At 44.4% G+C, this 17,850-nt stretch overlaps 1 protein-coding gene across 1 annotated transcript in view; it reads left to right on the top strand.

Moving 5' to 3' along the window:
* Positions 1-3,634, top strand: part of LOC135509532 (fibulin-1-like) — a 51,274-nt gene extending 47,640 nt beyond the window's left edge. Inside the window, 1 exon segment of the mRNA XM_064930268.1 lies at positions 2,789-3,634. Within this exon segment, the coding sequence (XP_064786340.1) occupies positions 2,789-2,928 (140 nt within the window). The 3' untranslated portion in view covers positions 2,929-3,634.
* The last annotated feature ends 14,216 nt before the right edge of the window (positions 3,635-17,850 follow it).

Below are 17,850 nucleotides of genomic sequence, written 5' to 3'. Positions count from 1 at the left end.
CTACGCAACAGAGTCCCAAAACACCAAAACAAGGGGGCAACCCTGGTAAGAAGGGCCCTATTCCACACTCTTCAGGCGCTTATCGCTGGAATCTTCTGGAATCTTCTGTGTGGCCGCAGGGATCCAGACTGACTGGGAGAAGGGAGAGGGGACGAGAGGGTAGGCGCAGTAAGACTGACTCTGGTTGAGCTTCTCCGCCTAAAGATGGATCCCTGAAGGAATGCCTGCCTGCCTTCATGGCTGTATCGCGTGACAGACCAGTCCGCTTCCCGTCGTCCAACACATGGGACTCATTTACCCTCGCGGGCCTCAATGATGGTGCCACAAACATCAGGCAGGCGCCCTTAAGGAAGAGGAGAAGATGAGACAGGGAGAAGGCAAGAGAGGAGAAGAGAAAATAATGTTAGCGTTTTAGAGAGGGTCTAGATTCTAACCCCACACCATGCCAGTGTCCACCCCAGAGGATATTTGCAGCAACCAGCTCACCCTTGATCTTCATCGTTTGCCCTATGGTGAGAATGAGGGCAATTCCACAGAAACAGAATGACGCTGAGACTCCGATTTTTCACTTTAAAAGTATGCCAAACAAAAACCATTGATTGCAAAGTTAAACAAACCATGCAACTCTATGTACAAGGAATACATTTTATTTCCACAGAACAGTTTCCAAAATCACATTTACTCGAAGAACAGTGCAGATGTAAAGTTTGGTAACAGATGGACGGTAAAATCTCCCTGTTTTTTATGTGACCATGTTTTACAAAAACTCTTAAATATCTGCAGAAAAGGGGGGCGCCAGCTATGATATAACACCTTAAGTTTGAAAAAAAAAAGATGTTTTGGTTATTGAACTAAAATACAGATGTAGGTTCTTAATTTGAGCCAGTTTGCTACAGCAGGAAAATAATCCTGCAGCAACAGGAAATGTGAATTATGTGGATTATAATTAACGGGCAAATCAAGTCTGAAATGTCAATGTAGAAATGACAAATGTTAGAAACATTTTTTTAACCTCAAATACACTCAAATACAAGTTTGCATTTCCTTCTGTGCAGGAAAATTCTCAGCAACGAAAGAGTGCTCAAATTAAGATCCTACATCTGTAAGTGAAGTGGATTAACACCCATTAACAGACTGATGGTAACAATGAAATCATGGGTCTTTGATCTGCACTATACAGAAATGCATAATTATGAATGTCCTTCTCTTCATGGTAGAAAAATGTTTACATCTTCCTTTACATGTTTGGTTATTATTATACACAGGGGCTATTATTTGAATGAGCTCCACCTCCAAACAAGACCACATTTGGTGAGTCCAGACCTGTCATAACAGAATGCCGGTGGAAGGGAGGACAGTAGTAGGTGACCCAACTGTGGTTTGTTACTACAATGAATTCCCACTGTAGCCAATTCAGTCATTATGTTACTGATTTTGTAATGACAAGACAATAGGCAATATTTAGTCAACATATGCCAAATAATTTCTGCAAAACTAAATATAAAATGTTGATATTAGTTGGTAGGGGTCTTTACTCCAACATTATTGTGTTTTGATGTATTTCAAATACCTTTTATGACTTTTTCTGTTTTCTAAGACCCCTTTTCCATCTGTTTGACCAGAAGTCAAAGCCTTCGAATATTCCTAATTTTTAGGATGGAAACCGTAGAAAAATGTATAAAAGCCTTAGTTTCTCCAGCTTTCATTTGACATCAAATTTTATGTGCTCATATGAACTTCATATGTTAGTGCTCATGGGGCTTTTAACATGGAAATACCCATGACCAAATGTCTCTCACTGGTTTCTGACAATTGTGGTACAAAGGCTTTTCATGAGTCACATTGAGTGATGGCGGGACATCTTGTTGATTTGATTTAAGATAATTCATCAGGCTGTACTTTTGATAGACTTTACCGCATTGAATTCAATATATTTTAGAATTATGAGACCAATACCTACTTCATCTAATACCTGTCTCTCTGTGTGAGAAACCGTCGAGAGAGAGAACAAGAGAGATGGATAGATAGAGAGAAAGACAACAGTGAATGGGCAGTGCAGTGATTGTGCTGCCTGGCTGCACGCTGGGCGATGGCTGTTCAAACAGGACTGAGCTGAAATGTCACCAGCCCTCCGCAGAGAAAGGGCCTGCTGACAGCCTGGATAAACACGGTCGTTCTTTCACCCTGTAATCGCATGTTCACTTAAAAAGAGCTTCCAACAAATTCCATGTGCATTCGGTCATTCTTGGGTCTCGGTCTAAAGCAGTGGTGTTGTGTTTTCCCCACGTTGTCACCGTGATAGGAGAGTGTCTCTTTTGCTTGTCCTCCAAGGGAGGTTGGCGGTTGGAGGGAGGGAGGTGGGGGACGGGTGGATGGAGGGAGGGAGGGAGGGATGAAGGAGAGAAATAAAAGCCCGATTCACATCAATAGGTTTGACATTCCTCTCATCGTATGAGGTCAGCACGTCACCAGGCTCCAGTAATAGTATTGCTGCACGTGATGAGAAGAAAACAACATCGATCCATCCCTGCTGCCACTTTTCATTCTAGAATGTCCCGAGATAGAACTAGAATGGGCCTATTACTTCCATACAGTATGTTATGAGTAGAAATGCAAAAAAAATGTAGAGGAAGGTTTCCTATCCCCTATAAGGATGACTGCAAACTAAATAAAACTGTTTTAATTAAGCTAACTTGATGGTCAGTCATAACAACCCCCCCCCCCCCCCCCCTTACCCAGTACGTTTGGTACCCTTTACTCTCTGACTATCCCTCTGTGTCTCCCTTAGGTGTTGTCCGACAGGTGAAGCCCCTGATTGGCTCGCTAAACATGGTGTTGAAGCTGGCTATGAACTATGTCACCTCTGGGGTGGTGTCTCATCGGAACATCGTCAATGTCCACATCTTCGTTTCCGAGTTCTGGTTCTGAGTTTAGGACATGCCACCACCACCACCACACATAGCCACACAGTTCTACCACAGTACTACCAGCACCGTCACATAATAGCCACAAAGTACTACCAATTACACATTACTACCACACAGTAATACCACCGTACTATAACTTACCGTCCTAACATGAAGAGAAATTCTAATTCTGAGTGCATGGAGGAGAAAAGGAAGATTATTTAGGTGTTTAACTACAAGGATGTGCATGCACACCATTGTGAGGTATAACACAAGTCATTCCTGATAAACACAACACATTGTAACTAACTTTTGTTCATTTTCGTTCCGTTTCCATTAAGATAAACAGACCACAAGCTGCTTAATCACTTTTTTTTTTATTGTATGAAACTAAGGCACGCTTCCCGGGTCAGTTTACATGTGATAGAAATTGAACGTAACAAGCCGCGCCATGAGTGGACGCATGCATCTGGCACACAGAGCTTGATGTGAAGACTCACATACTGTATCGTGTAATGGAAGCATGCTGTCATGCTGAAGGACAATAGAATGTGATTGTGAATTGAAAGTGCACGCGTAGACATGGAGAGGAGAAACACCATTGAAGGATCTAACAGTTGAATGTAACACTTACCCATATGTTCATGGTGTGTATCACATTTCCTTTTCTTACTTTATAGACTGCGAAAGGTGTTACGGTACTAAATAAACCATCTTGTTTTTACTTATGAAGCCTTTTCTTTGTGTGCGGGCGAGTGAAAGCTTCAGGTTGGTTGATGAATTTAACTTGTGTTCGTTTGGAGGAAAAGTGGGACAGAAGTCATTTCTGGTACAGTGATTGAGAGTGCAGAAAAAAAGGGTGAGTCAGGGGAGAGAGAAAGGGTACATAGGCACTAGGAACCAGGAACCACAGCCCTAATTAGGTTAGTCACTGAACCAGAACGGTTCTCTCTACTCCCACTAAGTCAGCCTAGTGGACATGAGACGCTGTTGGTGGAGCAGATGACAGCAATGTTCTAACGATGGGGCTGTAATCATCCCCGTGGTTGAGGCCCAGGCAGAGCTTTCCAATGCTTCAGACAATGGAGGAAGGAGTGACATTCATCAGGAGCCCAGCCTGTCTACACGGACGGCTCTAAAGGTACTGAGGAGATAATTCCCTGGATTATTGTTATTTTTTTTGTATTTATTAGGAATTACTGCACTGTTGGAACTAGAAACACAAGCATTTTGCTGCACCTGAAATAACATCTGCAAATCTGTGTACGAGACCAAAAAACTTTGATTTGATAAAATAGAGGCCAAGAGGTCAGATGTGAAAAGGAAAGGAGGAATATTTGGAATGTTTGTTTGTGTGTGTGTGTGTGTGCGTCCGTGCGTCCGTGCGTGTGCGCAAACAAGAAAACAGATGACAATAATATGATGGTTAGACCAGCATCTGTAAAGACATACCCACAGAGGTCAATCTGGAAGGACATTACAAACTGTCTGACATGGGGGATTATTTGAAGGACCATAGGACAGACACATTGGGTAGATGTGTGAGAGTAGCTAAGTATAGCTGAACATGGACAATGGGACAGCGTGTACAGACTGTACTGGGCAGAGTAGAGTGTGTAGGAGGACAGCACAGATTCCAACAAGCTGAATAATATGGACAGTCAAGAAAGGCTGGAGCAGCAGTCCCTACTCCCTGCCCTGCTGCACTACAAAACCACATACATGTGTGGGGACAAATGAGCAAACATCTCTTGCCAGATTCCCTCTGCAAAGCCAAGACGAGCTGTTTGCCTTACACTGGAAGCTCCTATGACTAACCAGCTAGCGTGGGTCTGATGAGTCGACATAATGGCAGAGCAGCAGAGAAGACCTGTGTGGACTGGACTGGTTTGGCCTGTTTGTTTATGTACTCTACTGTGGCACTGTGGTGGTTAGGGCTCTCTGTGTGAGTTGTCATGGTGGTGTCTGGCTCTGGGGGAAGAAGGAAAGGGGTATGGGGACTGAGGTGAACTGATCCCTAGCCTGGAGGGCTCAGTGGAGGAGGAGAGGCTGTGGCAGGAGCCAGGACAGACACCAGGGCCCATAAAGGCACGTGCTGGGGCTGACTCCTGCACTCGCCTGATCCCGCTTTTTCCTGGCGGCCAACCCTGGCTACCACCGCAACATATGTTATAGGATATAAGTGAGTTCTTTTAATAAAGGTTGGGGTATTTTTTTTAAGGTTACAAACCACTGTTTCTCATTACAGAAAACACAAAAATGTTGCTGTTAGATGGATACTACTAGAATGCCAATGTCCTACCCTCATCTGCACTATAGATACAAAAGTATTTGGACATACCTTCAAATGAGTAGATGTGGCCATTACAGCCACACCCGTTGCTTACAGGTGTATAAAATCGAGCACGCAGCCATGCAATCTCCATAGACAAACACTGGCAGTAGAATGGCCTTACTGAAGAGCTCAGTGACTTTCAACGTGGCAACGTCATAGGATGACACCCATCCAACATGTCAGTTCGTCAAATTACCGGCCCTGTTAGAGCTACCCCGGTCAACTGTAAGTGCTGTGATTGTAAAATGGAAACATCTAAGAGCAACAATGACTCAGCCGCGATACGGTAGGCCACACAAGCTCACAGAATGGGACCACTGAGTGCTGAAGCGTGTAAGGCGTAAAAATCGCCTGTCCTCGGTTGCAACACTCACTATCGAGTTCCAAACTACCTCTGGAAGCAACGTCAGCACAAGACCTGTTCTGTCGGGAGCTTCATGAAATGGGTTTCCATGTTTAAGCAGCCACACATCAGCCTAAAATCACCATGCGCAATGCCAAGCGTCAGCTGGAGTGGTTCTCTGGAGTGATGAATCACGCTTCACCATCTGGCAGTCCAACGGATGAATCTGGGTTTGGCGGATGACAGGAGATCGCTACTTGCCAGAATGCATAGTGCCAACTGTAAAGTTTGGTGGAGGAGGAATAATGGTCTGGGGCTGTTTTTCATGGTTCAGGGTAGGCCCCTTAGTTCCAGTGAGGGGAAATCTTAACACTACAGCATACAATGGAATTCTAGATGATTCTGTGCTTCCAACTTTGTGGCAACAGTTTGGGGAAGGCCCTTTCCTGTTTCAGCATGACAATTCCCCCATGCACAAAGCGAGGTCCATACAGAAATGGTTTGTCGAGATTGATGTGGAAGTACTGGACTGGCCTGCACAGAGCCCTGACCCCAAACCATTGAACACCTTTGGGATGAATTGGAACGCCGACTGCAAGCCAGGCCTAATCGCCCAAAATCAGTGCCTGACCTCACTAATGCTCTTGTGGCTGAATGGAACCAAGTCCCCACAGTACTGTTCCAACATCTAGTGGAAAGCCTTCGCAGAAGAGTGGAGGCTGTTATAGCAGTAGACCAACTCCATATTAATGCCCATGATTTTGGAATGAGATGTTCAACGAGCAGGTGTCCACATACTCTTGGTCATGTAGTATATATTTCATTTACATGACCTTACAGCCATTTTTCATCCATTCTAAGGATGATAGGTTAATTTTAAAAATTTGGTGGACGCTTATTCATGTTTATTCCTCGCAACTTTTGTGGTAGTGACTGACACCGAGTGATATGATCCCCTCATTCACTGTAGTTGTCTTGGCTCAGAAATGCATGTGAACCTGCAACAATGTATGTAACATACAGTAAATATTAGACCTGAGTGTAGTAAAAAATCATCCAACACATCCATTTCACTGACATTCTCAACTAAAATGTCAGAACAGCGCGACTCCCATCTTCTCTTTGGTTTTCTACTTGGTGTTTCACAGTAGTCCAATAGATGGCAGACACATACAACACAACTCTTCCTTTACACAACTCTCTGTCCACTGCAACCACTTTAACAAGGACTGTACTGCTTCACCATGGTAGAAGACCAACCCAACACAAATTGTGCTAATTCCTTTCTTTAGGCCTTCATGGAACCTGGCCATGGCAATATCCCCTCTCATATGATCAATGAAACTCTCTGTGGTTTTGAGGCAGAGACAGTGGACCAATTACCCAGCGGGCTCCACCTTGACCCCAAAGAACAACATAAAACACCCGAGTTGTGACCCTCCATAACTTACTGCTCCAGACTTAACCACCCTATGACCAGTGCTGAACTCACCCTGATGCCAGAGTACACACTGGATCAATCACATCGGGGAGTAGGGAGTCGGGCCGTACTCATGAAAATTCCGAGCACAGTCTTTCTGTTGTTGTAGCTCCTGAAAAGAACACCATACCGCCACTCCTTATTTTGGGAGGAAAGACGCACGGTGACGTCCGCAGAGCTTAACTAGATGCATATCATATGGAGGGAATGATGGATAGGAGACGGTCTGAGTACCTCAGTGTTGCAAACAACCCTAAAATAGATAGTGACATCAGGTTGTAAAGTGGCCCTTTTCACATGGGATTTTGGGTTTTGCTTGACTCTATTCATTACAGACACATATTTTTTTGTATTTCATTGCTCGGGGTGACATTTAAAACAAATGTGTTCTTCATAAGAATTATAGCACATTGTTTATTGAAGAAAATAGCCATGTGCCAAATGACATACTGGCTGCGAGGTTTGTAAATAGGCAATAATGGGAATTCAAAAGTATTTTTTTCTCTGTAGCCAGAGCTCTTACAATGTGAAAGGCTTTTTGTGTGTGTACGTCTAGGCAAGCAGCATGAAGGCCCATTCTGAGGTTGACAATCAAACAGGGCACATTGTATACTTGTATACATTGTATACTGTAATTATGAATATAAATGAAATCGACTATCGATCTTTGGTTCAATTGATCTGTGACACAGAAACAACTCACAATTTGACAACCGTGGAGTTACCACAAGGCGTCACCTTACAAGTCTGCTGAGTTAAAGGTCAAGGATCAATATATGGAATAGGTCAGGAGAGGAAACCACAGTTGCTCCATTACAGCAGGTTAATTTGTACGTTTTTGCACCTTTGCACCCGTTAAGGGATCCTATGAGAAAAGGGTTTATAAAACCTGCCGCGTTTAGCGACAGCCCCGCCATGCCTCTACTAAGACTCCTCTGACATCACCAACCATTTGACCCTAAACGTTTGAGTCGTTCTTGTAGTGAAAACAACTTGAGAGTTTGCTGTGTCTGTGTGAGAGTGTGTTGCTTGGTCTGTGGCTGCGCACACACACCCCACTGTCCTCCCACTGCAGACCCACTGAGCTGTCTGGTCAAAAGTAGTGGACAATATAGGGAGAAGGGTGCCATTTCGGACATAACCTGGGAGTCCCCATGCTGTTTTGGCATCTGGTTACAAGGAAACCAGTACACTGTATGTTTTGATAAGTCTTGTCAGCCATGTAATTGTTTTGAATTTGTACAGTTTAGGCCACCTGCCCACAGAACCTGACACTGGCAATCAGCACTTTACACTGACTGACTGGAATCACACCCAGTAATGAATTATCAAATCACTCACTTAACCTATGGTAATAATGACTGATGAGGGAGTACGAGATAAGAGGGAAGACTTCCTTTCAGCCAAGCTCCAAACTTATCCACATACTCTGCTTATGCACAAGTTCACCCAGCAGGGGTGTTATCTCAGCTAAATATAAAATAGGAGGAAATGGTTTCCTGAAAATCATAGCAGTCAAAGTTATGCCCACAACAACATCCAATAACTAGCTACCAAGTGCCAATTGACCTACCTCTGTGCCTCTTGCACATGTCCTCTGTTTTAGTGTATTTTTCTTCACTCAGCAGGGCTTTCTTAGCTAGCTTCATCGCTCACTTGTAGGCTGCTAGCTATGCCAGATGGCTACCCAGCTACTTAACCAGACATCTAGCTGAGAAGCTTGCTTGAGCTACAATTACTGGATGTCTTTTAAGGCAATATAATCTAGCAAAACGTCTTGAAATAAATTGTAGGTAACTGTGTGTTAGTGTGTGGAGACAATGCTAGTGTTTGGAGCTGCGTCTACACACAATAGTTAATTCATCGCTCTCCATATGCCAGAGAAATTTGCACCGGATTCTTTTAAAAGGTATATGAAATGATTTGTATAACTAACCCAAGAAACACCATAACCTGTCATTTCCAAATGGAGCAAAGGGAAGCATAGTGGCCAGAACAAGCAAGGAGGTGGGCAGAGTCAAGAACTGACTAACGAGATCCTATTGGTTCGTTGTAGCATGTATTTGCATATATACATTAGGGAACACCTACTCTGTGAAGTGTGCATGTGCAATAACTCAAATCGCCCTTCCACGCCTAAACAATGTCTTTTTAAAAAACTTTGGCAAAGGGTAAAATCTACAAAACTTAGTCCACTCTGTTTGTATATGATTCTTGTTTTGGGAACATAAAACTGTACTGAGATCAAATGTTTCATCAATGAGAAAATTTGCAGAATATCGGCCAGTTCCATATCTTGCTCCGTACTCTCCCACTGCCAGTCACTGGGCTTCCAGTGGAAATACCAACCATGGACAATCAGCAGTGAGGAATTGGTCTGAGTGCAAGGTGAAGGAAAATCATAAAAGAGGCTAAAAGAGCTAGCCACCACAGGCACGGGAAATTGAGCACGCCAAAATCTCTGTTTTTGCATATCGTAAAAGTTTGAGTATAATAAAAACTTGCAGTGATCGGGTCTAAGTTTACTCGTTCAGGTTATTTCACTAGTTTTTGTTTCGACCATGTTTTACTAGCTACAATCAGTGAAGTATGTTGAAAGCATCACCTCTGTGTAAATAATCTACCTCATCAGGCACGATTCCACAAGGAAACCCGCACTCTTGTGACCGGCAAAGGCTTGAGTTCCTCTGGCAACGAATGAGAAAGATCCCTGTGTAAAACTTTACCACGTTTATCTCGCTATTATTGAGTTTCAGTTCACTAGCGCTAGCCTGGGGGCAAGGACCATGCTGCTGCCTTGCATGTTCCTACACAGAGAGCGAGAACAACAAAGGTTGATGGTCACCGGTGGACACGCTGAACTTCACGCCAGTGGTCGTGAGTAAAGACATTGTCACGATTGATCATTTGATGACTGATGGTTTTATTACATTTATCACATCTATCAAGGTTTTGTAATGCTATGATGAACTGTTGTGAGTTCTCTTTATAGAGGGGTTAACATCTTAGGCCTAATTGTTGTGGGGAAGAACAAAGTCAACCAGCCTAGGTTCTCTTTCTAGATTCTCCTCTCGTTGAAGGACAGGAACAAAGCACACACTTTCTCCTGATAGTGCTAGCTTACGGCTAACTATTGACACACGCTTTCTCCTGATAGTGCTAGCTTACGGCTAACTATTGACACACGCTTTCTCCTGATAGTGCTAGCTTACGGCTAACTATTGACACTTGGTACGCCCACGCTGCAAGGCTTAGGCTGACCTGGCTAGCTCGCTGGAAAACAAGCTCACCACATGTGCATTCCTTCCTACTACAAGGAATACTATTCTTGTAACCATGGAGGCTGCTGCCGTTGCACAGGGAGAACCGAGCAGGACTCCTGCCGCAGCACCGGCACACCCATGTCCATGCAGGGCCACTATAGCAGGGAAGGATACACACTCTGTGTGTTGCCTGCTTGTGGCTTGAGTATGCTAAGGCAGCACTCCTGGGTGCACTGTAGGGATTTTCTTTTGAACGCCCTCAAACGGAGACTGCCTAGAGCAGCCCCTCCACAAGGCTCATCTTCCTCACAGCTTTCAGCCGAGGTTAACCCCCAAAACCCCAACCCCCCTGGGTTGAGGGGATGAGTGGGAACCCCGAGAACTTCCACCTGCTGTTTCAAGATCTAGTAGCTGGGGAGCAGGGTGGGGACCTTGTCATCGATGAGGAAGATGACAAGGGCATGGCTAACCTTTTCCACCAAGAAGCGGAGGAAAGGGAGGAAGAGGAGTCTCAGGCAGACTGCCCAAGGCCTCTCTACCAAGAGAGTAGAGAGTCTTCAAGAAAGTCTACGTGTCTGCAACACATTCAGTAACGTCCCTGCTGTAGTACCAGGTGGAGATGCGTAATCAACTAGTGATTGGCACAGCCAGCCAGCTAGGCCCTTTGGGAGGAGATCTGTGTCATTACAGATCTTAAACTCTTGGCATTCATAAGTGCCATTCAAGGCTGTCGGTGTTCCATCAGCCTTGCTGTGGTGGGAGAGAGAGCCTTGTGGCTCAACTTGTACAATCACTTGGACAAGGAGAAAGCCAAATTCCTTGACTTTCCTGTTGAGCCGAAGGATCTGTTTAGGGTGACTGTTGCCATACTGCAGAAGTGCGAACTTTGACAGATAGAGGGTGCCCCGTAGACCCAGGAACCATGGCAACCTGGTCTAACCCTCCACGAGCCAAGGCTTCATGGCAGGAAGAAGGCTACATGCTGACACCAGGGTTTTCTGCACTGTGAAGCCTCCTAACAGAGGCCTGCAGTGGGGGAAGTGGCCCTTCGCTGCAGCCGCATCTAACCCAACTGACCTAGGGGTACATTCCCAGTGGTAGAGAGGGGCAGTCAACAGTCCACATTGTGTCCTGTCCGCTCTTGGTTGAACACAGTGGGGGAGAGGCACATCTGTTCTCCTACAACCCTGCCCCTCGTGCAGTGGTTCATATCTGCTCACTGGGAAGACGGAGGGAGCTCACTCTACCCCCAAGTGCCCTCCATGCCACAGCCCTCCCCTGGCTCTCATTCAAGTAGCTGGGGCAGGAAGACAAATGTAAATCTCCAACTTGCACTGTCACCGAACCTCAGTGTTTTGACCCAACCACTTTCAATAAAAAAGTCTCTGCCACGTCCGTGTCTTGCCAAGGGTGCAGAGGGGCAACTCACCATAATGCCGCCAGAGGGCCCTATCAGCACCACTGGCAGGCGAGTGTCATCCGACTTGTGGGCGACTCGTCGCAAAAGCAGGCAACTGGCGCACATGGGTCTTGTCCACAGTTACAAAGGCATACAGGCTGCAGTTTGTTATGAAGCCACACGATTTCAACGGGATCCTATCACTGTATGGAACAAGTGGTGCATTTCTGAGAAGTGGTGTGACCAAAAACAGATCATTCGTTACCAACGGTTCTATGCTTCTTGCAAGACCTTTTGGGCAGAAGGAAGGCATTCTCCACTGTTAAGTCATATCGGCTTCGACAATAACACTGTTATTGTTTCATGTTTCCTCTGTTATTTTGTTTCATTAAGGGAGCGCGAGGTCCCAAGGTCTCCAAGTCTTTAGTCCCGTCTTGGGACCTATCTATTGTGCTAGATGCTATTTCACATCAGCCTTTTGAGCCGCTGGAAAGCTTGGAGATGAAATATCTCTCCTTTACTGCTTGCTGTTACATCTGAGTGACAGTTTACCAGTCGTGCCTACAGTTTTCCCTGTGGTTGTCCAAGGTAACTTTGTCACCTAACCCCTGCCTTTATGCATAAGGTCAGTGATAATTATAATTGTCTTGCATTAGCGTAAGGGGAGGCCGCTTTTTCTTCAACAGCTATCCCATTGGTTAGTCGAGGCTATTATATTGCCTTATAATAGCAAGGGTTTACAGTCCCCGGAGTGTTGTTACTAGCTTCCATATCCACAAAGTAATGAATCCTGCCCATTTCTGCAATTTGTCTTTCAAAATGTGTATTTTAAACCTAACCTTAACCACACTGCTAACCTTATGGCTTACCCTAACCATAAAGGAGCATTATGTAATATTTGTATATGTTTTATGTAATATATTTCAGAAAATGTCCATAATGTATCTCCATAATAGTTAAATGATAGTGTTTCCCATAATATTATTCACAAAAAAAAATATTTTGTGGCCAAACAAAATCGCATTCTGAAAATGCAGCCTTTCTATTTGACAACAAAAGATGGTCCGCTTCTGTTGTCAAATGGGAAAGTTGCACCCTCCCTCTCTTCCATCAATGTCACTGAGAGGCGTGGCAATCTCCTCCTCGAGCACAACCAATAATGACAGGGGCTTGAGTTCAATATGGCCGTTTCCTGAAATTCTACACTGTTCGCTCAATTTCAGTTTATGTGAGAAAACAAGCATTTGAGTGTAGAGAATAATTGTACCATCTAAATCGCTGTGAAATATATTTTCCATAACAACAAATACATTTTCAGCTGTTTGAAGCTGGTGAACCAAACTGAAAGTGAGTCTCCACCATATTGCGGGGAAATTGGATGCAGGGAAGGGGAGAGAGTTGTTTATATATCCAGCCTAAGTGTTGTTACAATTTGCATAGCTTCCTCAAGGGGAAGCAAAGTGAGACATAGTACCTTTAAATGAACCATATCAGTCCCGAGCTCCCAGCAAAAATGGGCTTTTCATTTATCTCATGTCCAGCCCTTATGTTTAGCCCCACAATGGTGTTACACCATTTCATTTTCAGGACAACCAGAGCTACAAGTAGAACACAAAACAATAGACATGAATAGTTGCATTCATGAGCGTTATTGACAAACGTCAATAAAAATAATCAATGTCCACTAAAGCAAAAACCTGTTCAAAATTATGAACGCTGTATGTACAGAAAATGTTTGCTCACTGGGAAATTAATATCCAACTTGTCAGTGACATTAGTTTGTGACAGCAACTATGTGAGCTTAGTACAGTATTACAGACACTATACCCTGGGATTTCCTACAATCTTCTATGTAGAAGAACCCCATACCTTCTAACGACTCTTGTGTAGCTTGTGCGCCTCATAGAGCAAAACATGCTCCGTGTGTGAGAGTCACAGCTTTGCATAGATAGTCTAATGAAGCAAGATCCTACCAGTGCATAGGAGAGACAATCCATCCACGGTCAGGTTGTAGGTGTTACACATACGTCATAATCTGCAATTTCTAACAATGCAATATATTATATGCAGGAAAGCAACATGGACACATCTATTGACTATATCTACTGACTAGGGATGGATCCTAAGTGGATGTTTCTGCATAACAATACATCTGCATGTTCGTTCCAAACCACTGTCTCGGTATACGGTACACCCTACTACACCCTCATTTTCGGGATTAAGACACAAAGGATTATTCAATAGTTCACAGGAATCAACAGTAATATCCCTGGGGGAAGGATTTAGGCCGGCAGAAACAGAACATTTAGAATTAACGACAGTCAGAGTGTTCCCCTCTCTCTATCTCTTCTGTTGCCATTGTTAGAGCTTTGACTGCCCAACGTTCAGTTTCACTTTCTGCATCACTCTGCGAATGTCTTTGTTTAGCTCTCTCCAGCAACCACACAGAGACAGAGGTCATTTCTGATATTAATGAATGCAGGGCCTTTGAAGTTGTCAAATAGGCATGAGGAATTTCAGCACAAAAACTCAAAACAACAACTTGGCCAACTTTTGCTGCATAATAATTAGTGTGTCACATTTGCTTTTAAAAAGCATGTCTGTCTGTTCTTTGTTCATAATCGTAGCTAGGAAAATCCGTCAATATTTTTTTGTTTTGGTACCAGTTTGCACAAAGTGAGCGTGGTTAATCGTTAAGAGTCAAGAGGTGGCCACCGGCCAGGGAAAGGTGCAGTCCATGCTACTCAATCACCCATGACTTAGGATCTATTTTTTGAGCTGCCACACCCCAAACACCCAACACACCACCTTTCAACAAAGGAACAAAGTTTCCTACTTCAAGTGTGCAGTGTGTGGAGCTGAGCTGTTTGTTCATAGTGAGAAAAAAGGGAAGGAAATGGCTCTTATAATCTATGCTGCCAGTGTGATTGAATGTACTGGTCCCTTTTTTCTCTTTGCTTTCCATCATAAACAAGATACAAGACATCTTTCAACAATATAAGGCTATGTTTTAGAGCATTGGTGTAATTGCCACGGAGATGGGGAGACATGTCCCCCACAATATTCAGAACAGGCCGATTCGTCCCCCCCAATAATAAATATATGGGAAAGGAGACCCCTGACTCCTGGAGGTTGGGGGCCCCCTAGATAGCATAAACAATGGCAACAAAAAAATGTATTGCAGGAAATCTGCTTGAACTTTTTCTACTTTGGGCACAAAAACAGTCCAATTCCTCTTCTTTAAAAATGTTCAAACAGGAATCGGGTGTGCCTTTGGTGGATCATCGGTGAGTCATTTTGGTCCTGCACGTCATGACCGACGTAGCTAGTTTGTTAGCTAAGCTAGCCACTTGTAGCTAGCCAGTAACTCCTCCAGTATGTGTTACTATTATTTCACAGGATCTGGTTTTGAATGGAAGCTGTAGGACTTGGTAAGAAATGACACTTCTGTAGCCAAATATCTTATTCATCCACTTTTTTAAGCAATAAATAACAATGTATGATGGTGCATAGTTATGCAGTTTAAAGCCGTTATTTGTGAGTTTTTTTTCTCCCAAAGTCGACCTTTAAAGTAACTATCCAGTGTTTCCAGATTTCTATGATATATGACCTATAATTCATTACAATATGAGTGAAAGTTTAAGTTCGCCCTCCCCAACATGTACACCGCAATTTAATCCTTGTTTTAGAGACACCGCCATTAATTGTTGGGGCCAATCTGACCATCAAGATAGCTAATAATTTAGCCTTAGCTGTAGCCTGTAGACTTCGTCAAACCTGGGAAGTGCTCAGACACTATAGCCACCTGACTACTAGCATGACAGAACACTACCTAGAGGTCAGGGCTTGTTTTGTAGCAGGGCCGGGGGATGGCTAGTCTACACTTTTGGTGCTTTTCCATCTAGACTTACCCCCACACCATGGCATCGCCAGTGTTTTATGTGACAGAGATGGTCGCCTCGCTTCAAGTCCTTAGGAGACTATGCAGTAATTTGTTTGTTTTTTATGTATTATTTCTTACATTTTTAGCCCATAAAATATTAAGTGTTATTACATACACCCAGGAAGAACTATTGGATATAAGAGCAACGTCAACTTACCAACATTACAACCAGGAATACCACTGTCCCGAAGAGGATCCTTTGTTTGGACCTCCACCCTGGACATCTAATCCCAGAGGCCGACCCAAAACAACGTCGTCGCCGCAGGAGAGGCAGATGGAGCGACCTCCTGGTCAGAATCAGAAGGCGAGCACAACACCCACCGCTTCCGAGCATATTAGTCGCCAATTTCCAGTCTCTAGACATCAAGGTAGACAAAATTAGGGCACGAGTTGCCTTCCAGAGAGACATCAGAGATTGTAACTCTTTCTGTTTCACGGAAACATGGCTCTCTCGGGCTATGTTGTCAGAGCCGGTACAGCCACCGGGTTCTTCATGCGTTGCACCGACAGAAACAAACATCTCTCTGGTCAGAAGAAGGGCGGAAGTGTATGCCTATGATTAACGACTCATGCTATAACAATAACAACATACAGGAACTCAAGTCCCTACAATCAAATGCCGACCGCAAGGGAATTCTCTGATTATAGTCCCAGCCGTGTATATCCCCCCCCCAAGCAGATACTGGACTCTATGTAAACTGGAAACCATATATTCTGAGGCTGTATTTCTTGTAGCTGGGGATTTTAACAAACCTAATTTGAGAACAAGGCAACCTAAATTCTACCAGCACATTGCCTGTAGTGCTCGAGCAAAACACTGGACCACTGCTACTCTAACTTCCGTGATGCATTCAAGGCCCTCCCCGCCCTCCCTTCGGGAAATCCGACCACAACTCCATCTTGCTCATACCGTCCTATAGGCAGAAACTCAAACAGGTTGTACCCATGACTAGAACCATTCAATACTGGTCTGACCAATCGGAATCCACGCTTCAAGATTGTTTTGATCACGTGGACTGGAAAATGTTCCAGAAAGCCTCAGTCAATAACATTGATTTGTAAGTTTATTTAGGAAGTGCATTGGAGATGTTGTACCCACTTTGACTATTAAAACCTACCCCAACCAGAAACCGTGGATTTATGGCAGCATTTGTTCAAAGCTGAAAGCACTGACCACCACATTCAACCATGGAAAGAGGTTGGGAAATATGGCCGAATATAAACAGTGTAGTTATTCTCATCAAACAAGTAAAATGTCGCTATAGGGACAAAATGGAGTTGCAATTTAATGGCCCAGACACGAGACATATGTGGTAGGGTCTACAGGCAATTACGGACTACAGAAGGAAAACCAGCCACGCCATTGACACCAACGTCTTTCTTCCAGACAAGCTAACCACCTTCTATGCCCGCTTTGAGGATAATACAGTGCCACCGACGTGGCCCGCTAGCAAGGACTACGGGTCCCCCCCTCTTCTCCGTGGCTAATGTGAGTAAGACATTTAAACGTGTTAACCCTCGCAAGGCTGCTGACCCAGACGGCATCCCTAGCTGTGTCCTCAGAGCGTGCGCAGACTAGCTGGCTGGTGTGTTTAAGGACATATTCAATCGCTCTCTATCCCAGTCTGCTGTACCCATGTGCTTCAAGATAGCCACCATTGTTCCTGTACCAAAGAAGGAAAAGGTAACTGAACTAAATGACTATTGCCCCGTAGTATTCACGTCTGTCATCATGAAGTGCATGGAGAGACTAGTCAAGGATCATATCACCTCCACCTCCACCTTATGATCATGGACAACAGGAATTAGCAGAGGGAGCACCTCCCTATCCACATCGACGGAACAGTAGTGGAGAAGGTGGAAAGTATTAAGTTCCTCGACATACACATCACGGACAAACTGAAATGGTTCACCCACACAGTCAGCGTGGTGAAGAAGGCGCAACAGCGCCTCCTCAACCACAGAGGGTTGAAGAAATTTGGCTTGTCACCTAAAACCCTAAAACAAAATCTTACAGATGCACAATCGAGAGCATCCTGTCAGGCTGTATCACCACCTGGTACGGCAACTGCACTGCCGTCAACTGCAAGGCTCTCCAGAGGGTGCTGTGTGCGGTCTGCTCAACACATCACAGGGGACAAACTACCTGCCCTCCAAGACACCTACAGCACCCGATGTCAC

The sequence above is a fragment of the Oncorhynchus masou genome, chromosome 22 (genome assembly GCF_036934945.1).
Source record: "Oncorhynchus masou masou isolate Uvic2021 chromosome 22, UVic_Omas_1.1, whole genome shotgun sequence".
Taxonomy (NCBI): Eukaryota; Metazoa; Chordata; class Actinopteri; order Salmoniformes; family Salmonidae; genus Oncorhynchus; species Oncorhynchus masou.
Note: the sequence above shows the minus strand (reverse complement) of the source record. Positions and strands in the feature narration are given on the sequence as shown.